This window comes from Chelonoidis abingdonii, chromosome 15, assembly GCF_003597395.2.
Source record: "Chelonoidis abingdonii isolate Lonesome George chromosome 15, CheloAbing_2.0, whole genome shotgun sequence".
NCBI lineage: Eukaryota > Metazoa > Chordata > Testudines > Testudinidae > Chelonoidis > Chelonoidis abingdonii.
Window position 1 is genome coordinate 34810653 of NC_133783.1, and position 27914 is coordinate 34838566.

At 39.7% G+C, this 27914-nt stretch overlaps 2 protein-coding genes across 9 annotated transcripts in view; one reads left to right on the plus strand and one right to left on the minus strand.

Annotated features, from left to right (window-relative positions):
- The window catches only part of MARCHF5 (membrane associated ring-CH-type finger 5), a 58635-nt gene extending 54079 nt beyond the window's left edge, over positions 1-4556 (minus strand). The window contains exon 1 of the mRNA XM_032770269.2: positions 4184-4556. Within this exon, the coding sequence (XP_032626160.1) occupies positions 4184-4227 (44 nt within the window). The 5' untranslated portion in view covers positions 4228-4556. The remainder of the gene's footprint in view (positions 1-4183) is intronic.
- An 85-nt stretch (positions 4557-4641) lies between these two features.
- The window catches only part of CPEB3 (cytoplasmic polyadenylation element binding protein 3), a 180760-nt gene continuing 157487 nt past the window's right edge, over positions 4642-27914 (plus strand). For 6 of the 8 annotated variants that reach the window (XM_032770264.2, XM_075072703.1, XM_075072706.1 and 3 more), the window contains exons 1-2: positions 4642-4723; positions 17620-18515. In XM_032770264.2, the coding sequence (XP_032626155.1) occupies positions 17631-18515 (885 nt within the window). In that variant the 5' untranslated portion in view covers positions 4642-4723; positions 17620-17630. Of the gene's footprint in view, positions 4724-14947; positions 15261-17292; positions 17395-17619; positions 18516-27914 lie in introns of those variants that run through there. The other 2 variants (XM_032770266.2, XM_032770265.2) reach the window with 2 other exon arrangements.

Here is a 27914-nt window from a genome sequence, read left to right on the forward strand (position 1 = left end):
GTTGACAAGAAGGTGTGAGTAACAGTAGGGGAAAAATTAGAATGGAAAATAGTTTTTAGTTTGTGTATGACCCATCCACTCCCAGTCTTTATTCAAGCCAAATTTAATGGTGTCCAGTTTGCAAATTAATTCGAATTCTGCAGTTTCTCATTGGAATCTGTTTGTGAAGTTTTTTTTGTTGAAGAATTACGACTTTTAGGTCCGTAATTGAGTGTCCAGAGAGGCTGAGGTGCTCTCCGACTGTTTTTTGAATGTTATAATTCTTGACGTCTGATTTGTGTCCATTTATTCTTTTGCATAGAGACTGTCCAGTTTAGCCAATGTACATGGCAGAGGGGCATTGCTGGCACATGATGGAATATATCACACTGGTAGCTGTGCAGGTGAACGAGCCCCTGATGGTGTGGCTGATGTGATTAGGTCCTATGATGGTGTCCCTTGAATAGGGTTTCATTTAAAGTCAGAGAGTTAAAAGCAGCATTTAGCTGTATTAAGTCAATGTTCAGCTATAAATCTTTGAAAGAATAATCATAACGTTTTGTTCAGAAGTTACGAACATTTCAGAACTACTAACAATCTCCATTCTCAAGGTGTTCGTAACTCTGAGGTTCTACTGTAGCTGGGTATCTACCCAAGAACCCCCTCCCATTTAACAACAAGACAAAGTAGAAGGAAAGGCTGGTTGTAACTCCCTTGAAATTTGTTCATAATCCAATGCTGAAAACCCATGCACTCGTATTTTTTGGTGCCAAATATTAAGGTTTCTCTTTTTGCTGACCACCATATAAAACATAATGAAAGCAATGACACGTATCTATATGAGCTTGGCAAGTACAATGTGTAGGAATGCCACCCTTCTCTGTGGCTTTTGTAACCTTTCTTCAATCAGAAAGAAATACCATTGATGTTATATACATGTCAGTCCCTCTAAATTCCCTTTTCGGGCACCCTGCTGCATTCTCAATTAAATTCAAACTCTTCGAGGCTTACTCCTTCTTACCACTCTGTCATTTTCTCATACTTTCCTCTGTACCATCTTTCATGCTCCCTGTGTACTTAGAGCCCATTCTCCCATACTGGTTGCAAAAAAGGTGAGTTTCTGCTTGCTTTTTACCTTAGAAATATCTGGAGCATCTAGTCTAGTATTCCCTAGTTTTGCTGGAGGACTTGTTTGGGAAAGATATTGTCACTGATGTGTATGGTGAGCTCATGCATCTAGAGTCAACAGGTTACATGTAAAATCTTTAACAAAGACATCCTCTTTCACCGAAGTGTTCATAAGGCATAGGAACTAACCAATATCATGGTCAGATTAAAACTCCCTTCCCTTTCAACTGTTCATCTTTAAGTCTCTTGTGATCTTTAACTTTAATTAGTTTTACATCTGCCACAAGCCTAGTCTTCTCTAGGAAATTTACCTATTGCTGACAATGGATGCAGTTGAACTGGTGCTGAACACAGTTTAACTGCAAATGCAGACCTGGGTTCTGAAACATTGCTGAACATGTTTGTTATTGACACTTGCCAATGGGTAATTTTTCTAGTGTAGGAAAAGCCCTAAAGAGTTTTCCATGATACACACAACCTGAAAAAAACAAGCCAAAAATAATTTTTACTTAGAAAAACACATTTGTGCCTTCCAAATTCATAAAGCAGCAGCAAAATACACTGAAACCCATGTTTGTTTGGTTTCCTCCCCATTTAAAGGTCACTATACCCATTTACCAGTCTAAGACCTCAGCTGTACCAGCTACCACCCATTACCTCCCATTAACAAACTTGCCCACAATGGAGACCATGAGGCTGAGTGTAAAGCAAATCAGGTTGTTACCACCTTAAAAGAGGTGTTCACTGGAACAAGCTACACAGTTGTGATGTGATATTACATCTGTATGTGGGGCTGCAATGAGCCTCCAAAATGTGTTTTAGATCTTGTGTGCAACACTAAAGCACCAATTTTATCAGAAGCAAGATAAAAAAAACACTAGTGTTACAAAGAGGGAAATCTAGAATAGAATTTAGAAGATACTGAGGTACAGATGGACACATTCCATTGTTTCATAACCAGTCCTGTTTTGGATTTGCAATGTTCTCCCAGATCTTTTTTTTTTTTTTTTTTTAAAGAATGTTCTTCCTCTCAGTCATTCTACCATCCTCTCCACACCTGTATTTTCTTCCTTGTCTCTTTTCTCCTTTACTTCTCCTATCCATGTTGTTGTTCACCTTGACACTGCTCCCTCTCAGTAGCTCCAAAATCCAACTTCTTTCCATTCCTGCTTCCAAAACCATTGGTAATCTCTTGCCTACATTACTGCAACCTCCTTGACAATCCCCTGCCTAGATTATAAACCTTTTTCTCTCTGGCTGGCCTGACTTTAACTTTGCACTCTTCCATCCTACCCAAAATGCAGACACCAAATTTATCTGCTTTTCTCTTTCCCACTACACCACCCTCCTCCTCCTAAAAACTCCTCATTCTCACCTTAAACGCTGCACACAGCTCTCCCCCTTCCTCACATAATTTAGTGTCCATCACTCTTCTGATGGCAGCCTATATTTCACTAATTCCACTTTCCTAAAAGGTGACCTGTAAAGGAGAAACACGTTGGGTTTGGGCCCTATTTGCTTCTTTCTGATGAAGGCTTGACAGGTTCTCCACACCATAAACGGCATGGAGAAAATAATTAAGGAAGTGTTATTTATCCCTTCACATAGAACTAGGGTCACCAATTAAATTAATAGGCAGTAGGTTGAAAACAAACATAAGGAAATACTTCCTCACAAAACTTATAGTAAACCTGTGGAACTTATTGCCAGGGGATGTTGTGAAGGCCAAAAGTACAACTGGGTTCAAAAAACAATTCGATATTGATGGACTTATCCTCCATGAACTTAGCTATTAACCAGAATGGTTAGAGACACAGCACCATGCTCTCAGAGTCCCTAAACCTCTGCCTGCTAGGAGTGGATAACAGGGTGTGGATCACTCAAAAAAGTGCCCTGTTCTGTTACCGTCATCTGAAGCATCTGGCACCATCACTGTCAGAAGACAGGATACTGGACAGGATGGACCACTGATCTGACCCAGTGTTGCCATTCTTATGCATCAGCTAACATCATAAAGCAACAACAAATGCACAAACCCATTTGCTTTCTTTTGCAGGTCATGTACTCCTCTTCTGCAGCCTTCTCCTATCTGCATCTCCAAACTTTCGTCCATGAGGCCTCCTATACCTACAGTGTCCTCTATAACCCTCACAAGTAATTTTCCTTTGCTTTTACATCCCTTCCCAAGTCTTTCTAGACACATGTCCCACCATCAGCTTAGTACCTAAGCAACTTGCATATACTGATTAATTTATCCTTACAACATCCCTGTAAGATAGGAAAGTGCTATCACCACTATTTCATAGATAAGGTACTCAGGCCTACAGAGACAAGTCTACACTAGCACTTTTGTCAATCAGGGGTGTGAAAAAATATTCCCTGGGTAAGTTTCGCCAATAGAAGTACCAGTATGGACAGCTCTATGTAGGCAGGAGACCTAGCTACCACCGGGGGTGGTTTAATTATGCCAACAGGAGAACCCTCTCCCATCTGCATAGAGTGGCTACATGGGAGACCTTACAGGGGTGCAGTTGTGCTGCTGTAATCTCTGTAGTGTAGACATAGCCTGTAAGTGATTTATTCAAAGTGAGATAGGAAGTCTGTGGCATAGCTAGGAAGTATCTTGAATCCCAATACAGGGCTTTAACCAAAGGCAAACGTTCCTCCACTTCTTTCCATAGTCTTTCCCACAAGTCTCTCATGCTACCCTCATGGAATCAGAATAAACACTGTACAAAAACAAGTAATCCCACAACTTTATTTTCCATAAACCTCCTGGTGCCTTATCTGACATCATCTCTCTGAGACTCATACGTCACGTAGATGTGTCTCCCTGAAGCGCCTGGTACACACCCAGGTGAAACAATCAAACACCGGTGACATACAAGAGCTCCCCCACATTCCCCTATATCTGTGTGGTTACCCCGACCACACGCAGAGTCCTCCCTCTCCCTCTATGCCTCCCCACCACCCCGGGCATGGACGCACCCGCTCACACACACGCCCCCCTCTCTCCCTGTATCCATGTAGGTATCTATCTTACCACCCCCACCCACGCACCCTCTCTCCCCCGTACCTGTCCAGGGTCTGCTGCAGAGCCAAGCCCGTCTGGTCCGACATATTCTCCGGGTGCGGGGTCCCCGGAGGCCCCGCTGCAGCAGCGGTATCAGGAGAAGTCGGCCTAATACAGGGCCCGAAGCCTGACACTGGCGCAGGGGACGTGGGGACCTCCCCCCGTTGCGCAGCTACGCCAGGCCCTCCCGCAGCAGGCAGGGTGCAGGGTAGGCCGCTAAGGCGAGATAGGCCCTGGGTGAGATCCGGGCCGCAGGCTCCATACGCTGCGCGGACTGAGCGAGCGGAAAGGGGGGGTGGCACCTCTGTGAGGTAAGAGCCAGGCCGCCCCCTCCCGCGTGCGTCAGAGAGCTGGGGAAGGGGGACCACTGGAGCACCATGGGAGATGTAGTCCCCGCGCCTGCCGCCACTGAGGGGCTTTAAAGGCCCCCGGGGGGGGCGCCGCGGCTGCTGCTACCGTTCCCCGGTGTCGAGTGCGGGACAGGTGGGCGCTGCTGCCTTCGGAGGGGGACGCGGCGGGATGGCCGCACTTGCTGCGGGAAAGGTCAGCACTCTGTCCCCTCTCCTTCCCCGCAGGGCCGCTCTCTTGCTAGTGCCTCCTTTCTCCGAGGGCCTGGGGGCAGGGAGGGGGAGAAGAGCCCTTTCACTCTCTCCCCTCCTAGTAAAGTGGCCGCTGTGTCCCAGTCCCCTCGTGGGCACGTGTGTCACGCTCCGGGGCAGCGTGGGGGTACTGGGGGGAGAGGGAGTAGATTATAGCCTCCTCCAAGTACTTCATTGTAAACCTGCAGCCTTACTCTGTCTCCCCTTCCCCAGGACACAAGAGCGTCCTCTACGCCCCCAGTGTGACATAAACAGATGCTGTTACTTAGTGTCTTGTCCTCCAAAGCGGCTTTTGCCCCCCGCGAGGTTCCCCAGTTCAGAAGAGGTCTCTGGTAAATCATGAGTAAGCGAGAAAGGGATTCGTGCAGAGTACCTGACTTTTAGCTTAACAGGCTGCTGAGGCGGGTGGTGTTTGACATGTTTCAAGTGAAAGTGCCAAATATTTGTTTCCTTATGGGGGTTTATTGCCAATAACAAATAAACACACGCACCCTTTGTTAATGTCCCCTCATACTTCATTAAAGCCTTTCACTTAAAAGTCCTCATTAAGGGTATTCTTAAGTAAATAACTGAAGTGGGGCTTATTCAGCAAAACTCACCTTCCCTAGCTATACCAGGCACAAGGGACATGCTGAGAAGGAATCTGGGAAGAGTGTGAATTTTCATGTTTTGGCTTGCAGGTATACTTTCTCATGGAGGAAAAAGTAACCCCTTTCTAAAAAGTCATCCTAGCATAATGTAATGTACACATTTCTCTAGATGAAGCTGTGATGCCATCTCTACATCTAAGAAATCTCACAGTTCTTCCTTCCTTACTGTCCTTCACTCTCATCTCTCACTTCTGTACTGATGTACGAAGATCCTACATTGTGTCACTTTGGCCTAGGGTAACCAGACATCCCAATGTTAAGAGGTTTGTCTTACATAGGCAACCTATTACCTTACCCCCCCCCCCCAAAAAAGAACGTATCCCGATTTTTCACACTTGCTATCTGATCACCCTACTTTGGCCAAGGAAGAGTTGATGCCATACTTTCCATGATGTTTGTCAGAGGTAGTTAATAAAGAGCAGTTTGAGGTGTTCTCATCCTTAGAATACCTATAGAGAGCATCCCTGCAACCTAGTCTTGTTAGACAAGGAATGACCAACAGTGACTGGTACCTGGGCCACGTGATTGTCTTGTATATTATAGCCACAAAATAACAGTAATAGTGTCTTAATATTTTACCAAAGCACTTCTCAAATTGTAAACATACAACTACACCACAATGCGGGCACTTCTGGGAGATTGCAGCAAAATGGCAACTTCTTGGTAGGAATTGGACACTGCACAGCTGGGGCTGAGGGGGAGGAGGGACAGTGAATTTTATTTAGTCTTTTATTATGCTTATCACAAACTCTAAGAACATAACAATTTTAGTAAACCTAAAGTTTAACTAATACATAAATTAGAGCTAAAGCTTGGGATGCTCCTGTGACAGGAGCTTTTATCATCTTGTAAGTTCTTTCATATTGTGTGTTTCTTTATATAATTACATAGCTCTGTCTCCTACAAATTTAGCTAAGGATGCTAGGGTACAGGTCAAAGGCCAACACACTACCAGTTGTATTACCTCGCTAATATTAATTGTTTGTTTTAACGTCTAGTTCTGTGGTAATAACACTTCCTAACATTAATTTAAATTAATTTTAAGAAGTTAAAGTGCTAGCTGCAGTGTGTATAGATATTGTTTAAGGCTATGATATGGCAAACATTTAAAGTACTTGCATAACTCTACTCATGTGAGTAGTCCCTTTAACTTCAGTGGACATGTTTCACTAGTAAAGTTACACATGTTTGAATGTTTGAATGTTTACAGGCTCAGGGGCCATGTTTACAGGCTCAGGGGCCAAGTTTTCCCACACAGCTCTGTTAATGTATGTCATTTCAGTAATACTTTATTGACATGAAAAGTGCTTCCACATCAGTCCTATCCTCCACTGCCTTGGTAATCTAGTCCATAAATCTAGCCTGGTAGAGTAAGTCTGAAAACAATTTTGCAAGGCCCACACATTAATGTTACTAGCTTCTGTCCCCATTGATCACTTCACAATGCACAGAACAGGACTTTTTGAGAAGGGTCTATAAGCTGATTCTTTGGTGTCCCCCAACTAAACAGATTTATTTTATGTAAAAAGGAGATCTTTGGATTACTACCAATTTTCTGTACTACGGTCTGTTTATACTTGTCAACAAACACCTTAAATAAATTTCTCTAAGCTTGAGGCCCTCTTTTATCTGAAGGTTTTGTATGTACCCTACTGAATTTTAGCTTACATCATTTCTTCCAATAAATTCACTATGGAATCTAAAGTAGCTAGCAATATTTATAGAAGAGTTCAGAACAGTTACCTAATATGTGTAAGCTTGGGAAAAAGTGATAAGACAACTGTTACAGAAGTATGAAAAAAGAGGATAAATAAAATTTCACTTACCAAAACTTATTTCTGTTATGATTTTGTACTAGTACTCATCACTATAGAGATTGACTGGCATAGCAAAGGTCCTGGGGGACTTTGTGGAGTTTTTAAGTCTTTTCCCTTCCTGGGTATAGGAAATTCTGATGGGTAATGTGTGGTTTGTTTGTTTGTTTTTGTCTGGTGGTAATCACTGTAAATGTCATTCTGGCTATGGTGGAAAAGCTTTATCAAAGAGCAAGGTATTCATACATTATAAGGACTGTGAAGGAACCATTGTCTTAGGGATGTGATTTTTTTTTTTTTTAAAGTGGTACAAGCCCCAATGTGTATGTAGTATATCAGAGGGGTAGCCGTGTTAGTCTGAATCTGTAAAAAGCGACAGAGTCCTGTGGCACCTTATAGACCAACAGACGTATTGTAGCATAAGCTTTCATGGGTGAATACCACTTCGTTGGATGCATCCACAAAAGCTTGTGCACTAATAAGTCTGTTATTAGTCTTTGTCGCTTTTAATGTGTCTGTAGTTACACTGGTGTAAAGGTACCTTATACTAATATAGCTTATTCACCGTCTGTAAGTGGGAATAGCTATACTAGTATAAAGCACTTTTATACCAATATAACTTCATTCACACTAGGGGGATTATACTATGTAACTGTCCTGTTATAACAAGGAGGAGTACTTGTGGCAGCTTAGAGACATCAAGAATTATAACATTAAAAAAAGATCCGGAGAACACTGTAATCTCTCTGGACACTCAATAACAGACTTAAAAGTTGCAATTCTTCAGCAAAAAAAACTTCAAAAACAGATTCCGATGAGAAACTGCAGAACTGGTTAACTTGCTAACTGGACACCATCAAATTAAGCCTGAATAAAGACTGAGAGTAGATGGGTCACTACAAAAACTAATTTCTCCCTTCTGTTACTCACACCTTCTTGTCAACTGTTTGAAATGGACCACTCTTATTACATTGGCCCCACTACCACTACAAAAGTGATTTTTCCTCCCTTGGTATTCTAGTGTTGAGAATAGCCCACTTCCACCTTAACTGAATTGTCTTGTTAGCACTGACCGCTCCCCCTTGGAAAGGCAACTCCTATCTTTTCATGTACTGTATATTTATACCTGCCCGTTGTATTTTCCACTCCATGCATCTGATGAAGTGGGTTTTAGCCCATGAAAGTTTATGCTCAAATTTGTTAGTCTCTAAGGTGCCACAAGTACTCCTTGTTGTTTTTGCTGATACAGACTAACACAGCTACCACTCTGAAACTGTCCTATTATAGTTAAGGCAATACAACTTTCTAGTGTCATAGTTTTCCCTTTCCTTTTTTACCTCTTTGAAAAATAGCAACACCTTCCTCATGAGCTTTCTATATTAAATGCCATTCAATATACATACCACCTCTCTCTCTTTCTCTGTGTATATATATTTGAATATGTAAAATTTAATTTGTGATGTATATATTGAAAGTCTGCAAACCTATTTTGTGTGTCAGAGTTAAGGTTGTTGGAAGGAACTTGCACATGTCAGTATTTCAGTGAATGGTATGTGTGAACAGTAAGAACAGAATATTTGTATAAATTGTCTTTACTAATCTCTTTTAAATATTTATTTAATGGTAAATTTGTAGTTGTTTTTCATAAGAGTTTTATATTATGTCAGCAATCTGAACTTAAAGTTAACACATTTTAATGTGAGAATGTCCTTGCTTTTTTTGGAAGAAAACATTAGCAGTCTTGAAAGTTCTTAAATTATTTAGCATAGGAAATTACTTGAGTGCATAAGTTTTCTGCAATACCAGGCTCCTACAGGTTCATGTAAAAAAACCTATGCACCAGCTGAACATATTTCTCTAAAGCTCTTACCAAGCATATGATATGAATTTTTCCAGTCTTCTGCTTCAATAAATGAGCAGAGGCTAGGAAAACTTAGATCTCAGCCTAGTTTGGGAGGACATACAAGGAAAACTGCTCATATCATAGACCCTGATCTTGCAAAAGTATCCACATGTTTTGGACTTCTGCACTTGCACAGAGGTCATTGACTTCAATGGATCTCTGAATGGCAACAAGTGTCTGCCTTGGCGGATACATTTGCAGAATTGGAGTCTAAATCCATGGAGCATTTCAGGTGTTTAAAATATTAAACACTTAATTGGCTCAATTCATTCAAAATGTCAAGGAGCTAAATAAGGTAAAGATTACTTCATACTCTGCAGATTTTTCCAGAACTGAGGGTCTATATGGGCTGCCTCCCAATTGTTTTCATAAATATTTTCTCTGTTGTCTTTTCTAACATTAACAAAAGCCATTTCAACAGATAATTCTCATAACTTTTTATTGGGAAAAAAATGATCTATGCTTGACATTTTGTTTAACTCTGTATTTACTTACAGATTTAAATGTAAAAGCAAATCCATGAATGAGTCCAAAACATTGGATTTTTTTTTTTTTTGGATTTTTTTTTTACGTTTCAGAAAGGAGTAATTTTTAACTGCTAAAATAATGAACAAATTTACTTGTCATACCTAATACAATAATTAAAATGTCACTTGAAAAAGCTCAGTGTAACCTTAATGATGACACTGTTAACAACATCCATAATGAAATCTGTATAATGATAGATACAAAACATGATGACATAGCAGAACTTCAATAGCAGTAAATCATGTCTTGTAAACCCCTTAAGTTTTATTTGAAAGAGGAACAATGGAAGGAACAATGACCACTCGAATTTGGTCTAAATTCAGATTTAGTGAAAACAACAAGCTTTTGGCAAAAAAAAAAAAAAATTTAGAGGGTCACCAAAATACCATTACACAGGAACAACTTTTAATAGGGAGCAGAGCAGGCTAAATTAAAAATGGTGACCTACAGATAAGACTGTAGTTCCTTAGCAATGTCCTTAGAGAGCATTCAGTGTCCTAGTAATTCAAATGTTACACCTTCAAGAATGAGGCTTGCTGTCAATTAGTTTAACAAATATATGTGAGACTGTAGAGGAATGCTGGATATCAGAATTACTGGGTTCTCATCATGATCTGTATATGGTCTAGTGGTTAGAGCAATGGTTACAGACCAGTTAGTCAAGCACATAGATTTGATGCGTTCCTTCTGAAAGGCAGCAGAACAAGACTTGTGACCTGGGCTTTGTTCACTGATTTGTGCAACTTCTCAATTACCTTGTTTGAAAAATTAGGGAAATATTAGTTGCCTAGCTTTTAGGGTAGAGAGATGAGGTCATCATAGTAGTAAGGCTTGTGAACAGCACTCAGGAGAAACGGTGAAACCAGAACCCGTGATCACCTGATTCCAGTCTCAGCTGAATGATAGTCTTTGAGGAAGGGTTCTTCCTTGCTTTGTCACTTGAGATGTGGGCAGATGTGCATCTCAGAATGCAGGCTTTAGGCAGCTATGTCACAACACTTGGCAGTGTGTATATCACTGCATTGCAGAACCCAAGTATTTGAAAATCATGAGGCAGAACCCAAAATATAATATTTAAAAATTGTGGGTTTTGCCTGTTGCCTAATTTCACCATCATCATGTCTTTTATGAGGAAGCTCCCATCCCCAATTTGTGTGTGATCAACCTGGGTCCATCTTCAGTCTCAAGTACATACAAAAATGCAGTTTCCATGTTCACTGCAAAGTAGGAACTTGCCTTCTCCTTTCCCTGACATAGAGGAGGTTACAATAAAAGCTCCCCATCTCCCTCCCTAACAACACAGGATAGGCAGCTACCCACACTCACATGCTTCCGCCATACTCCTCCACCCAGTACCAGGTTTACAATGGTGCCAGTGGTGCCATGGAGCTGGGCCCATGCTTAGAAAGGGCCCTGGCCTGCTCTGTTTGCACTGTGTCCTGAGACCCCGCTGGCTCCCTCCCTCCCGCCACCCACCACTTGCTTCTCTCAGCCTGCCCGCTGGCCAGCCAAGGGCTCATCTACCCCTGGCCCCACCGCCGGCTTCTCTATCGCCTGGCTGGACCCCAGTGCATCTCCGGCTCCTGGCAGTCTCTGCTTCCTTGCTCTGGGGACTGACCCCCCTCATGCCATGCTCCGTTGCTCCCTGGGGGCCCACAAATATGTTTGGTGCCAGGCCCACAAAAGGTTAATCTGGCCCTGCCTCTGCCTGTCTCTTTATGTATGGTAGTCCCCCCAGACACATGCATTTCCCTTCCTCTCCTCTCACTATCTCCTACTCATTGCATTTTCTTCTCTGCCATGCCATATTCCACTACAAACCTCCTCAGTTTGCTTCTGGCTCCTCACATTCCTCTGACCACTCAGTTTCCCATCCTGTTTCCTAGCACGGTCCTCTTCCCTGCTGCTGCCAGAGCCCCATTCACTGCACCTCCGTATTCTGTCCCTCTTCAGCCCTCAGCTGGTGACTGGAGGCCCATCTTCTTCCCTGAGGGCAGCCATGCTTCAGCCCAATTGGAAATAACAGGAAACTGTGTCCCTCTTTTCTGGGAGCAGACTCACTATCCCCTACAGAAGATAGAGAACTGCCATCTTACTGAGGATAGCCCGTGGCTTCTGTCCTAGAGACAGTAATTGAAGATGGCAGCTACTTTGGCTAAGGGCAAAATTTCAAACTGGAAGGCAAAAATAAAAAATCGAGAATCTTTATTTAAAAAAAAAAAATGGCAGCACTGACTGAGCCCCAAATTAGGCCCTATGGTTTTTAAGTTGACAGCATACACTAAGACAATACAGGTAGTAGAAAATTAAATTGCTTTGTAACAAACTTATTTTGACTTTAAAAAGACACTTTGATAAAGTACCTCTGTTAGGTAATAAAGGAATATTTAGGGATCAGTAATGAACAGTGACCAGAATAACTTCTAATAAGGACCCAGAAGAGGGGCTGAATAGCAAAGTGACCATATTCTAGTGGAATCATTTTGTTTAGTCAAAAGTAGGAAGAATCAAGAAATTTGAGAGATCTAACACAGCTAAGTAACTGGGAAATATGAAAGCAGTTAACATTTAATATTCACAAAGGGGAGATAATTCAGCATAAGTAATATTTAAAATAACACCTTACAGAGGAGGTCATTCAGTCATTCATACGTACTTTGTCCCATAATTAAGACATATAGCACCAGATTCATTTTAAGTTTATTTTTAATTTAGATTTTTCTATTCAACAAAACTCAGTACCCCATAATATATTATTATATTTCTACTAGCTTTAGTAAGCTAAAACGCCTTTGTATATAAATAAGAACAGTATCTGTAGTTACATAGCTAGGATCAAATTACAAATGTGGGAATAAATTGCATTAAATACAAGGTATAAACTGACTGAGATCAAGAAGGCACTTTTTTCATAATAAAATATTGCAAAATTAGGTCCAGTTTATTTTTTCACCCTAATGATCCTTTTATTGGGAGAGGGACCTTCGGCACCCAGATTCTGTTGTCGTCTTATGGTGGGCTTTCCCTACTTTTCCTGATTACTGTATCTGGGAAGGGGACACAGATAATATTCAGGTTGCCTGAACCCTCCTCCTCCATCTTCTTGGCTGACCTGTGGAGTGAAGCTGTCATCATGAGAGACCTGAATGGGTTTAGGCTGCTGTCTCTTCAAAATGGAACTTTCACTTTCAGGTCATACATATGTTGACTGGGCTGCCTGACATCAGACTTCGAATGGGAATCCTTACAAAATATCTAAGGCAGAATTCCATGGCTACTAGAGAAGATTACATCAGTTATTTCAATTTAGGAACATTTCCATGAGCTAGAAGCTGCAGTGGTGGCTTTCTCCTGAACAGAGTCCAAAATGTTGTGAACTTCACGCTTCTGAACTTTTATCGTCATGAGGATTTGGTGGGGTGCAAGAAGTGGATGGGATGACGGGTTGATTGGGCCATCAGAAGATATGAGAGGAGTGCAGCTCTCCAGACATCTGATGGAGAAGAAAGTGTATTGGTAGATAATGTATTGCAGTTGTTGCCGATATTCAGGGACATACAAGAGATAATACAGATAAATCCTGACTGCTATCTGTGGAAATAGGAGCAATGTATATAATTATTTTAAAAGCTTGGAAATTAACACACAAAAAGTTTTGGCCCAGTCAGGTGTATCAGGGCTCTGCTCCATCAGTTCTCAAGGTTGCAGGGAGCCATTTTAGCTCCCAGTGCAAGTTAAACCACTCTAGAGTTTGCTCTTGCTTGAGTTGTCTTGGAATAGCTCCCCAGAGGCAGTAACACTGGTCTGGCCATATCCTTTTTTGCTCTGGCACTTTGCCCATTTGATGGTGGAGTGACATAGAGTCAATATAACCAGTTCTATGCTAGTCAGATTCCCTGTTCAAAAGAATCCTCAGATGCCCTACTAAAGCAGCTTCCTGGCCCATTTATGCAATCAGACTGGCAGCAGAGTCTAGGAGCAGATGCTGAAAATCTGGTCATTACAGCTTGGACTTACAGTTCCTAGACTGCATAGCCCACCAACTCAAACTGTAAAAAGCAAAGAAATAAGCAGTTAAGTCACTTGACACCTCAGCTACAATTCTACTAATTTCTCCTTCTTAGGTTTAACTGTCTCTCTTCCAACAATTGCTCATATATCTCCAGCCTCTGTTGAACAACCGGTGTGCAGCCACACACACTAATGTTCACACAATGCAGATTTAAATTTTGTAATGAAAACTAATTATTAACAATGATCACATGTTAATATAACTTTTCCTGACACTGTAGGATAATATATTGTAGCCAACATTTCCAATCTGACACATTATCTCAATTATACAGGAATACAACGTACAGAACTACACAGAATGTAATTTATGAACGTCACAACAGTGTCATATTAATAATGGAAATACCGGAACATATAATCAATTAATATGGTTTGAGGATGCATATTGATCTCTGAAGAGGAGCTGGAGAGATGTGGGGGTAGAAGAGAGGTAGTGGAGGAGGAACTGCTGACTGATGTGCAGATGGTGTGTTAAATTACTTAAACTGCTTGTTTACCCTCTTTTTTGTAGCTTGCATTGATAGGATATTCTGTCTAGTAACAAACTCAGTGTTGATGACTTTCTCCTGTGGGGCTCTTACCTGGGGCATTTATATAGCACCAGTAACCATAATATGTAGATGTTGATCTTAATTTACTTTTAAAATCTCACAAAACCTAAGTTATACTCAGATGATGTAAGACTATATTTTATCAAGAATATTGTGACTGCAATATAAAACATTTACTTCAGCTAAGAAACATAGTAACTAATATTAAAAAGTTGTCTTATCTCTTCATAGTGGAAGTCAGGTTGTGATTTTGCACTAGATAGTTTAATTAACTAACTAGTGACTAACATTTAATTTATTATTTTGGGTAGCTATATTTGATCTGTTTTATCTTGATTTACACATCTGTCAGACTGCTGGAGGCTTTCCTTGTAATTTCGATTTCCAGATCAATGTATCCCACCAGTTTTTCTTCTGAAAGCTAATGATTTTGGGCTGCATTAATTTTAAATGTAATCCGGGTTGCAACGACTTCCCCCTGGAGAATGGATGTATTTGATCTCGCCTCCTTTCAGTACTGTAGTTCTTACAACCTGCAGAAATCAATAGCTGTCTGTAGAAAAGACTTCAATCCCCATAGTTCCTTGGGTGAGCATGCGCCATAAGCTTGCAGTTGTCAAAGTGCTCTTGCCAGATCGGTCGCCTATTTGTTATATAGCAAACCCGAAAGAAGAAAATAAATACTGTCATTGTATTGATCTTTAAATACAGAACACTCAAAGGTAACTGTTCCTAAGGAATTTCTGCGTTGACTGCTTGGGTTACTGCATACGAACGGAGCTGGTATTGTTATGGGGATATAGATTTGCTATACTGGACTGTAAATTTGCACAAATACTTATACCAGCAATAATCAAGAGGCACCGCATATTAGCCCAAATATTAGACATTGGTTGGCCCATCTTTCAAAGTCATTTATTATCCAGTGTTTCTCCATTCAGACTGGCTTCATTCATTAAAGGTAGGTCTTGACCTTGAGAAGAGGGTTGAATTTGTGCTGAAATTTTACCTTTAAGGAGTAATGGAAAACGGATGTGGATTAATATCCTCAGGATAAAGTTAATATACAAATAACTAAGTCAAGATATGTATCTGAAACAACTGCTGGGGTAGCCACTGTACGATTACTTGGTGAGTTAGTGAATGAAGTACACTTTACTGAAGGCAGGATTTTAACCTTTCAATTGTTTTTTTTTGGTAGAACATAACTTTCTAAATGGGTGCATCAAAAAGCAAGGAAGTATTATAGGTGTTGTCTGGTTTTTCCCTTTCTCCTATGGAATCCCCAGCAATTTTGTATAGTTCTAACAGTTATGGTGATTTTGATAGAAATTCAGCTAATGGAAAGCTACACGAAGCCTGGGATATTGTGGCTTGCTGCAGTACGGCTTTAAACTGCCTCGAAAGGTTTCCTGAAAACCGTCCGTCCCCCCGCCCCCCCAGCAGCAGCAGCAGCAGAGCTGCGTGATACAGATGCAATAGTTTACTTCTTTCTTCTTAGGAATTTGGCTTAATGCTGTCTCACTGTATGGACTGTTAAAGGCATAATAGTTGGACTTACTTATTTGAATGGAGAATAAAATAAACAGAAAACCTAACATAACTGGTAGCAGAACCTGTCCTGTCAATTATCTCTAAAGCAAAAGCGTGTGTATGTGTATATTGCGTGAATAAAATAGAGTTTGAACTAGATGGAAACAGCTAGTATTTAAATAATCTTTGTAAAGTGCAATCTTAAACGAAAGCCATGGATCATATAAAAATGGCTAATATAAGAAATTAAACTTTGTCTTCACCTCCTTGACACCCTTCCTAACCAGCTGTTTAATTTGACATCACGTTATTTTGCTGCAATTAAATAGCAATCTAGAAGTCAAGTGATTTTTAGAAATACAAACGCCATATGGTTAGAACAAGTAAAAAACGTGCTTAGGTGTTGGGAGGTGCCATGTCAATAAAAGGCTACTTGATTAAAATTAGTCATAAATTAATAGGCTTATTTAAAATATTGTCACGAGCTTTTTTTGTGTGTGGCCTCTTTAATTGTAAATACGTCTGCGAAATTTGGGGGTGGTTGCTCTGATAGTTTCTTGCAGAGGTCGAGGAGTAGCAAATGCATATACCTTACTTTGGTATTGAGTTTTAAAATAAGGTTAACATTTGTATTTGACCTAATGTATTTTATAAGAAGTACCTTTCTAATAAGTATAGGACTTGCTCACACTACATAAATTTAATTTCATAGGGTTTTAACTTGTTTATATTTAGTGATTGACTTGTAAATTGCATCTTTAAATCATTCAGTCCCTTTCATATGGAAGAAAGGTGGTTTTTAAAATGTGTGTGTGTATAAATGTTTTGATTCGCCTCACTTTTTTAATTTTGTGTTGAAAGGAACAGAGACTTTAGTATTTAAAATACTAACTCCAATCTCTGCTTATAATTTTGGCCTGAGATCTTAAAAGTATTCTATTCTGCAGATGATTTCACATATATAGTCCTGTCTTTAGTGAGTGTATCAGATATACACAAGGAAGGGACTGTCCTAGGATGCAAAAACCCTGTTTTATAGAGAAATGAAAAATCTTAAGGTCATCAGAGGCAAATACAACCTTGTTTTGTTTTTCAATCAGAGTTGATGCTTATGCATCTGGCCAAACAGTAAACTGTCAGGAAAGAAAAGGCCAGTAAATGATGTGCAGCTAAAAACGTCTTCTATTATCAGCTCAAGATTCTGAGCATGTTCTGTGGTGTTAAATGGAATAATTGAAAACCTGTTCGTTAATTAAAGGAAATGGGCATCCTGCTCCTTTAAAGGTCTCGTCGTATGGAAGGGCGTGGAGGAGAGTAAAGGCTGGTGTCTTTTTAACCTTGCTGAAGGACGCAGCAGTATTTATTGACGTATGCAAATAATTGGGGAGGAGGACGAGGAGGAGGGTGCTTGGAAAAACAGGAACCAGAATCAGTTTTTCATTGCAGGGTGAGAGCTCTGAGTTCCGGTGTAAGAGAAAAGAGACGTGGCGAAATTGCTGTATATCTCTGCCCTATAAGCACATCTCTCATTTAGATTGAAAGGAATCAAGGCATCAGAAAGGGTGAAGCCTCTTAAAATATATTTGAAGGCAAGCTAGCACGATCACACTGATTAAACATTGCATACTCCTAAATGGGGGAGGAGGGGGAATTACGGATTTGCTTTGCAACTAGCAATGGCACGGGATTTTAGCAAGCAAAATACCAAAGCAGAGCGGCTAGTGGTATGAATGAGAATAATAACCTGTCTTTGTGTTTTCCCCCCTAACCCCCCACCACTGTTTCAGCTGCACAAACCATGCAGGATGATTTACTGATGGATAAAAGCAAAGCCCAACCCCAGCAGCGGCAGCAGCAGCAGCAAGATCCAAACGCAGCAGAAACCCCTTCTACACCCATCTCATCAGAGACGTCTAAACCGGAGGACATCAGCCCAGTGACTAGTATCGGCACAGCAACTTCTGTCCAAAATAGCAAGGAGAAGATGCAGATGGAGTCCCCTATCTTGCCTGGCTTGAGTTTTCACCAGCCTCAGCAGGAACCTACACCCGGCACCTCCTTGTCTCCGTCCTTCGGCAGCACCTGGTCTACAGGGACCACAAACACAGTGGATGATAGCTTTTTTCAAGGGATTACCCCAGTCAATGGCACAATGCTTTTCCAGAATTTCCCTCACCATGTCAACCCTGTGTTTGGTGGCACTTTCTCTCCCCAGATCGGCCTAGCTCAGACTCAGCACCACCACCATCAGCAGCAGCAAGCCCAACAGCAGCAGCAAAGGAGATCACCTGTGAGTCCCAGTCAGGCACCTTTTGCCCAGAGAAATGCTGCTTACAGCCATCAGCCCATTATGACCAGCAAACCGTCTTCCTCCTCTGCCTCTTCCTCTTCCTCCTCCAGCTGGAATAATCACCAAAACGCAGCCTGGAGTACACCTTCCAACCCCTGGGGTGGGTTGCAAGCTGGCAGGGACCCTCGAAGGGCAGTAGGAGTGGGGGTTGGGGTAGGAGTGGGGGTTGGGGTGCCTTCCCCCCTCAATCCTATTTCACCCCTCAAAAAACCTTTCTCCAGCAATGTCATTGCCCCTCCGAAGTTCCCACGGGCTCCACCCTTAACCCCCAAATCCTGGATGGAGGACAATGCCTTCAGGACCGACAATGGCAACAGTCTGTTGCCTTTTCAGGTAATGTCTTAATGCACCTTTTGCACTGGTGACAGATATCTTGATGTTTTGTTTAAGGTGTACTCTGCACCAATATCTCATCTAGAAGGCAACATGTCATTTTCACCTTCCTCCTAGCTCATGAGTATTCACCTCTTCTGAAATCACACTGGCTTCTCTCAGAAATTGCACACCCAGATCCAAAATCTTGAGTATGGACAATAGCCCTATTTTTCTTCTAATTTAACTTTTTTAAAATTACTGCAAGGGCTTTTAACATTAGAAAGCTGGTTGATTTCAAGGAACATAGTTTCTATAGGTTTTTATATTCCATTCCTGTGGATGATCAGTGTGTGTATTTAACTTGTACAGTATTTGCAAAAATCCTAAATTAAATTAAATGGTGAGGAATATGGGGCTATTATTATGTATAATAGCTGGCTTCAGATTTCTAACTAGAAAGCTAATTTTAAACAAAGATGCTTCTGAACCTGATATGCAGTTAATTACTTTTCACCATTAAAGAGGTTAATACTTATTGTAGAGCTGTGGTTTAAGAAGGACGGTATTTACATAATATATGCAATCAAATGTTGAAACTTATCAAATGTGTAATCCAGTATTGCATCCAGGGTGTAGGTTTTTGATACATCTAGAGGCAGCATAGGTGTATACAGAAGGAGTGTTGTATCTATTTTTTCTAATAAGGAGATCTCTATTCTAATTGACATGATTTAGAAATGATAGGGCAGTATTTATTATTTTGTAAAATAAACCATGTTATGCAGTTCAGTATATTTGCAGAGAAAAGAGACAATAGGACACGACCTTCAGAGCCATATTGCAATGGAGTCTATTTACTAGCTACATAGATCTGAAATATTTAAAGCTGCAGTGTCCTTCACCAGTTTGGTATCTAAGATGACAAGGCAGATAGATTACAATGGAAACTGAGGGAAATAGAAGCTCTGCAATTTTAATGTTGAGTGAGGCTTGTCTTGGTATTAAATAACTTTTTAAAGTGGAATAAATTAGGGCAGGCACTCTCACGTGTGTCTGCATGAGATGAAAAGAATACCCATTTGTGCCAGTTATCATTTCCAGTCTCAGGTCAATTGGAATGCTTCTGTTTTACAATATTAAGTAATATGTATGCTTTTGCTTTAGAGAGACACTTTCTCAGAAGTTACAAACTGATAAGTCTTTCTTTAACATATTATTGGTGGTAATTTGCGACAATAGGAATGATGTTTAGATTGATTGTGTTAGAAATGTAGGAAATAAGTAAAGCTGATCAGCTTTAATGGATATTACTAGTCTAAGAAATATGCATTCATTTGCACTTTCTGCCATTCAAATAGTGATGTTAAAGCGAGCCTTGAGACTTCATTTTGCTGCTTCATTCTGTTTAAAGGGAGACTTGCTAATTTCTTATTGGCTACCCTGTCTGGAGGAGGAAGAGGTTTTATTGAGCTGCTGTCACTGTCTCTATAGCATCAAAGAGTAAACAACTCTTGAGACATTCTTTTCCCTGCTGAAGTTGTTACATCACCATGTTCTGAACAATATGAAAGGTTAATTGACATTAGCTAGCTTTCACCTATTTCTAAAGTGACTAGTAGATGCATCCAAACCCATATTTAAGTTCTCTAAAAATAAGATTTTATGAAATCTAAGACGAATGGCAGTATTTCTGTGGTTTTAGTTATGGTAATTCTAATGGGGGGTGTCTTTTATAAATATACATTCTCCCAGACATAAGCAGTATTGTGCTAGTGCAGGAGTACCAAAAGTGAAAACTACTAGAAAATGCCATATATTCTCATTCAGAAACAGGGAGCAGACAGCATATGTAGTGAAAAGTTAATTAGATTTTTAAAATTCAGTTTTGAAAGTCTAGGTGTTGTAACATAGGTCAGAAAAATTTACTTTCTTCAACATGAATTTTAACCTGCTAGTAACCTATTAAACTAAAAACAAATATGTGCCAGTGACTACTTTTATGGCCAGGTGAAATATGAGCCTCAAATTTTTTTCTAGTTGTCACAATGGCCTTTTATAACACAAAATCTTGAGTTTTTTGTTTGAGGTAGTCCTCTGGATTAACAATTATTATTCCTGTCTGAGTTGTTCTTCCATCATTACTACACAGAATTTGCTGGAGAAGGAATCTTGTAACCGTATCATGGATTATATAGAGAACTGGACAATTGTCTGGTTTTTATGTTTGTTTGCATAATTAAATTTCGGTTTCTTTTTTGTAGTGTAATGTCAATTTATTTTAACATCTGTTGCCTGGTATTTTGTCTTAGAAAAGTTGGGCAATGTGTTGGCACATGAAGGTTTGCTTATTGGTACTATCAAATAATTCTGGCAGGTTCATCAGTCTGTTAACCTTAATTACTTTGGTCAGGTTTTTTGTTGATTACAATGGTATCTTACGGAACACTCTCGATCGATATGTTAGAGTGCATTAGTTAACTACTTTTACTATCTCATGTAATTTCCCCATGTTGAAATTTTTTAAATTGTAGACATATAAGATATAAAGCAATGTTTTAAACACCCATATTTGCCTAACTATTTATTGTTTGAGTCAGATTGATGTATCTTGCACTTCACAAACATTATGAACGAGGTCCTTGCTCCGAGGAACTCAGTTTTGTTCAGACGACCTAGCTGAAGGATTAAAAAGTCAAAGAAGTTGTGGTAACATCTGAATTGTGACCAGTTTTGAGAGGCAGGTAAAAGATGCTTTGAAGGAGAAGGTTGTTACTACCATAAGGGGCATTGTTATAAATAAAACAGAAGTGGAAAGCTGAAAGAAGATGTAAACAAAAAGAAAAATTGAAACAGGACTGAGTAAAACACAAAAACTAAGATGAGAGAATAAGAGAAGACGAGCAGACATGGGGTGAGGACAGATATAGAGCCTACAAAGTGTCGATGGGGGAACTTTTACTATATGCTGAAGATAGTGAAGGGATTCAAAGAGGGAATAGAGGAAGACAATTGTCAGAATACTTAATAGTATCATTTTAACAAATTAGTGGAAGAGTCATTTCTCAGAAGTAGAGCAGTTTCAGCAGACAACATATTCTGATGACCCTGCTGCTTTCCTCATTGTGCTTTTGATACATGTAAAAATACACAATTACAAGTTATATTTTGTATACATATATATATAACATAACATTTTGCTTCTGCTCTGTGTGTATATAAAAACAATTTGTGTGTGTATATATATGTGTATAAATAAAAACAATTAGGTGCATGTGTGTGTGTGTGTATATACACACACACACACACACACACACACACACACACACACACACACACAAGCATCTAATTGTTTTTCCCAGTTTTTGATCAAACCCAGCTTTACTGACATTTCTACTAGTGATATATTTAAAAGAATGTGAACAGGGTATTATCACTTTTATATCTGATTTTAAAATACCATCTTAAAAGACTGATGTTGATCACTGCTAGAAGAAAGAGACTGCAATAATTATTTACATGGGGATTAATCGTTGGTTAGGTTATGGCAATAGGGAGTCTTCCCACTGATTTTAATGGGAATTGGATTGGACACATACAAATTTGTTAACTAAATTTAGAAAATAATATTAATTGCCCAAATTGAAGATAAAGTGAATTTATAAATTCATAAATTAACATTTTTATATGTATTTAGTAGTGAAGCTCATTAATAGGTGAAAGTATTCTGCCATATGTTGTGCTGTCTTTGCTTACCAAAGTGAAATGGAGGGCAAAGGAATAGACACTATCATGGTTACAATTCCAGCATAATAACTTTTCCATCTGCTGATTAATGGACTGCTCTTTCAGAAGCTAAGAGGCTGCTATCAATCTTTTTAAATGTATAAGGTACTTCATGTTTTAAGATGTTGATAGCTTTTTGAAGTACAGCTGTATTGCTGTTAATGTATATCCATGAAATACAGTAAGGCATAGAATAATTTTGTCTTCAGGCCCTAGAAGACCATTGCTAACTAAACTCTGCTAGTTTAAAAATAAGAGAGAACATCAGCTACAATGTAAACTCTTTCATAAGGTAATGAATTAGTTATTTCACTGTCACGGTACAGTAATTGTATTTCTTGCTTGGTATTACAGTAACTTAAACAGGTCATCATATAGAAAATGATGGATGAGTGGCAATGAATGCCCACTGAGAAATTTTTCATGTCACCAAATCTCCAATATGGAATGAATTCCATGAAATTTTCTACAGCCCATTTGTTAAAACTGAAACATTAATTAGTGCAATAACTATTAAAAATCCCTTTCCTTTTCTCTTAGATTTTAAATGTCTCTCTCCTATAGTATTCCGGGGTCACTGTCCTTTTGGGGAATTTTAGGGTAGTTGTAAATCCATTTGCACAAGTAAAAATTTTATTTAAGCTTTAATTCATAGTTCTAAATCTGACATTCTGGGTTGTAATTTTCCTGATGTGAGGTTAGTAGATTGACATTAAGTATGATTTGCTGTGCAGTTACTGACATCAATACAGTCTTTTACAAGCACTCTTGAATATAGACATCTTTCTCATATGTAACAATAATTACAAGAGTCTATTTCTTTGAAATGCATTTTTTACATTATTCAGCATTTAAAAACAGATTATCAAGGAAATTTTGCAAGAGTAATATAATCAGATGTAACAAATATTTGTTTGAAATGTATTTTTAAATCCTAAATTCAACCTGCTGTAGGCGGGATGTGTAACTATTATAAAAAATGGTCCATTTTGTTTGGCCTCACTCTCATATTTCTGGTTGTTTTTTTTTTTGTTTTTTTTTAATCAGTAGATACCAAGTTGGTCAATTAAATATATTGTTATAAAATGTTGTTAATTCAGCAAATTACTGAAAGATCTAAAAACTCATTTTAAGTCTTTCAGGTTATGTGCTATGTATTAGTACTTGAAATAAATGGAAATGTATGGGCAGTTGGAATTCCAGCTACATAAAAGCAGAGAGTGTGCAACTTTTTGAAACACTAAAGTGGTTGTAGGAGTGATGCAATCCCTTTTTCCCCCTTGGGAGGGTTAGATACTTACCAACATAAGTTATTCATTTACATGGTGAGTAACCTGATCAGAAATATTAAAATGTGATCATTTTTTTTTCCTGTCATCCTAATGATATTTTTAGTTCAACAGGTAAAGCTACCATACTGTTTGTAGCTAGTGGCTTCAGAAATTGTGAATGGTTTTATCTTGTTTGGGTCAGACAATTAATTTGATTGTGTTCTGATATCTGCATTTCTTAGAATTACTGAAAATGTATTGGCATACTAAAAAAGAACTTGCAAAGGCTAACATTCGTAGGAGCTGATACAACGAAAGACAAGTCTATGCTACAGCTTAAGTCAATCTAATTTATCTTGCTCAAGGGTGTGAAAAAGCTCCCTGTCAACATAACTTATGCTTTTCGAAGAGGTTGAGTAATTATGCTGATAGGAGAGTGTTTGGCCGTCAGCATAGCACATCTTCACCAGACACACTGCAGTGATGCAGCTGGATCGGTGCAGCTGTGCCAGTGTAGCGCCATAGTGTAGACTTTCCCTAAGACTCTAATGTTTAATATCTGGATTCTTGTACAACTTCTGCATGCAACCATGAAATCTAGTGGTCTTCTGCACATAATACTGATCCCAAGCTTATTTCACCATTTTTATTTGAAAGCATCAAAATTTGGTTACTAAGTAGTTAAGGGTATGTAAATTTATTTTTGATATTTAATAAAGAGAAACTTTTAATTGATTCACTTAAACTCTTTGATTTATTGTGCTATATTAAGACTTTTTTCAATAGCTATGTTTTTGATCATGAACAGCTGGGTAAGAGAAAATGACAGTTCCTGCTTCTGTGGGGAGGTTATGCTAGTTAGCCCTCCTCTTTATCCTCTTGCCCTTCCAATGCTGGGTGGTTGTTGCTAGTGGATATGGGAATAGGAATGGGTGGTGAGTGACTGGAGAGTTTGTAGCCTAGCAAAAGGAGAAGATATTATGAGTTAGCTGCCTGGATGGTGACCATTTCTATTTCTTAGGAGCTAGCAAAGTAGCTGTCCAATCCACCTTTCACACAGGATGTCCACCTTTCCTTTCTGGATACAAAGTGCCAGTAGGGAACAAATGCCGGTGGTATCTAATGTGAACTTCTACAATGACTGAATTGTGTGAAGCTGCGCTTGGTTGGATTGGGTGATGTTGCCATATTTTGAAAGCATTTCTTTATCAAATAATTTGTGGGGAAGAGTAAACATGGCTAAATCTATTTAATATACTTTGATGACCTTTCAAAGGTGAGCTAAGGCTGTCTGACTAGTTTTGTTCTCTATCATGTGGTTGAGGTAGTCATTACAAGTTTGGAAAGCCTATCAGAAAAAGTCTTACACCTCTTTTTGGATTAAGTAACAAAAGAAAGGACACTTGTCCTAGATCACTGAAGTAAGTAAATTGTTTCCCAAAAATGTGAAATGAAGACATCACAAACTTCACCACCTTATGCTTCTTTGAGCTTGCTTTCTCAGACATAAACTCATACCAATGTGCACATATTTAAGAAGCAGGGCAGGGGGAGGAAAAACCCTACCAATCCAAAACACTTCACTGGACACACACATTTCATTCTGGAGAGAGGATGAGAACAAGAATAAACCACACATGACAATTTGTAGTCATGCTGAATAATACAATGCTGGAAGGTGCTCAGATGCTACAGTGATGAGAGCAGCCTAAGAACTTGTTTAGAATTTATCAGAATGCTGCTGCAGTACACCTGTAAGTGAAATGCAAGTATGCAGCTAAAACGGTATCTTCCTGTAGGAAGAATGAAAAATTTGATGAAATGAAGGGTATTGCTAATATAGTGTTTTGTTTTTTTTAGTAGCTTCAGTCACTCTTGTTGTTCAACCCATATGTTGTTGGCAAAATCAGGAGCTTAAATCAGAAGCTATTTTTTTTTCTCCCCCATTGTGAACCCAAGGATTACTAGTGAGCAACCCTAGACTCCAGCTGGTAGGAATAGGAGCAACCCTAAGTAGGGAGTGCTGCACTAGGAGGAGGGGGTAAAATAGAACCTAGGTGGTACTACTCCTCATTTGTGGACCCAGAACTGTGCAGGATGGATGGGCAGACACATGCCTACTCTGGAGGCACGAAGATTCAGGTGGTGTCTCTCCTGTCTCCTCAAGTAGAGTTAGAAGAAAACTGCAGACAGACTCCAGCCAGAGATTTCAGCCAGTAGGAACAGGAGCAGCCAAAGCAGGGACTCTTTTTTCACCTTTGGTCACTCCAGTGAAAACTGTAAAAAGTCATCTGAATTTCTCTGCCTTTGGTGATTGGCTGTTTTGTGTCAACGCTCCCCCACCCTTAGTCACTTCACCCTCCTTACCTTCTTCGACCCCGCTCAGTCCCCGGATTCTCCTTCCTTTCAGTTTTCTTTACATTTAGCTGTTTCCTCTCCTCAGTAAACCCACCCACTAAATAAATAAATCATGGAACTAGCATGACTTTTGCTGTTAACACTTTGTCCACTCTGCTTGTATGTTATACCCCTTCCTCCACCCTGTGTCTGTCACATCTATTTAGATCATAAGCTCTCTGAGGAAGAAACAGTTTACTACTCTGTACAGTGCCTAGCACAATGGGGCCTCACTCCAGGTTGCCCCTTAGGCAATACTATAATAAGCATGATGATGATGATGATAGAATATTGTACTATTGGCTTCAGATTTTTAGAACATTGAAACTTCTCTTAAGATAAGAAAACCATGTATAATTAGGCTTTGTAAATAGTTATCAGGAAATCTTTCATTGTGTGGATACTGTGATCGTTTGGTAGTGCAGATGACCACACTTACTTCTTTTTCAACTTGCTACCCAACAAATCCCTGTTTGTGCTGCATGAACCAGCAAAATACTTCTACCTTTAGTGACTGAGCTTCTCTGCCTGCCTTTTTCTTATTATTTTATTTATTTATTTATATTATCTTAATACCTACGGGGCTCAGTCATGAACTAGAACCACATTGTGCTAGGCATTATACAAACAGAGCAGAAAGACAGTCCCTGCCGCCAAGTAGCTTACAATCTAAGTTGTACTCCCTTGATGGTTTCCTAGTACTCTCTTGTGTCCATCTGTTGTCTCTTGTCTTACAAGGAAACAATGAGCAAATATTGGTCAGCATGGTAGACTGTAGTGTCAGCGCACCAATAGTCTAACTGTTGTCAAGTGTTTTGTAGGCTTTATAGCAAAGGAGAGCTTTAAGGAGAGAGTTGAAAGAGAATAATTAGTTCATTTTGCAGATGTTTACAGGAACCTTATCCCATGCATGAGGGGCAGTATGGGAGAAGCATGAAGGGACTTGAAAGTGAGAACAAGTTGCTTATATTTGATAAGGTAGGGAAGAGGGAGCCAGTGGGGGAATGCAATGAGAGGAGTGACAGGTTTTCAGGGAGAAAAGGAGAGTATCAAGGACAGAGTCTTGAGGAACCCCAGAGAAAGCTGGAGAGAGGTTAGGGTGAAGCCTCCGAATGACAGGCTGAAGGAGTGATGATTCATAGATTTTAAGGCCAGAACAGACCACTGTGATGATCTAGTCTGACCTACTATATAACACAGGATATAGAACCTCTCTGAAGTTAGAGATACAGGAGCAGAACCAGGAGAGGACAGAGTCCCCAGAAGCCAAGAGAGGACAAGTTTTGAAGAAGAGTATGGTTAACTGTGTCAAAAGCAGCTGACAGGCCAAGGACAGTGAAGATGGAGTTACTGATACTGAGGTTTAGGTAATAAGAGGTCATTAGAGACTTTGAGTCCTTTCAGTTGAGTGGAAGGCAGATTGAAGCGGGTCTAGGATGGAAGCAGAGGAGAAGAACTCCAGACAATGATTGAAAAATGATTACAATGAGCTTAGAAATGAAAGGAGATAGGGTGATAGCAGAAGAGACAAATGGGGTAAAGGGCAAGTTTTTTAAGATGGCAGAGACTAAAGCACATTTATATTGTGAGATGAAAGAGCGAGAAGAGTGAGAGTAAGGAAAAGAGTAAAGTTAGGAATAAGAGTGGCTGCCAGAGAGATCAGAAGATGGGATAGAATGGGGTCAGTGGAGAGGTTAGAGGATGAGAACAGATGAGAAAGTTGTCTGTAATTGAGGAGGAGGAGATACTTCTAGGGGGGAGAAGGAGATGGAAGACAAGCCAAGGAGAGGAGGAAGGTGATGTGAATTTTCTCTTGAAAGAAATCAGTGAGAATTGTATGTAGAGAGCAAAGTGGAGGCAGTGAGGCAGGGTTTGAGGAGTGACATGAAGGTGGCAAAAAGGTGGCTGGGATTGTACATGTCTGCCTTCTTCCTCAGTATGTATTTTACTTCTACTTAAGGGGGAT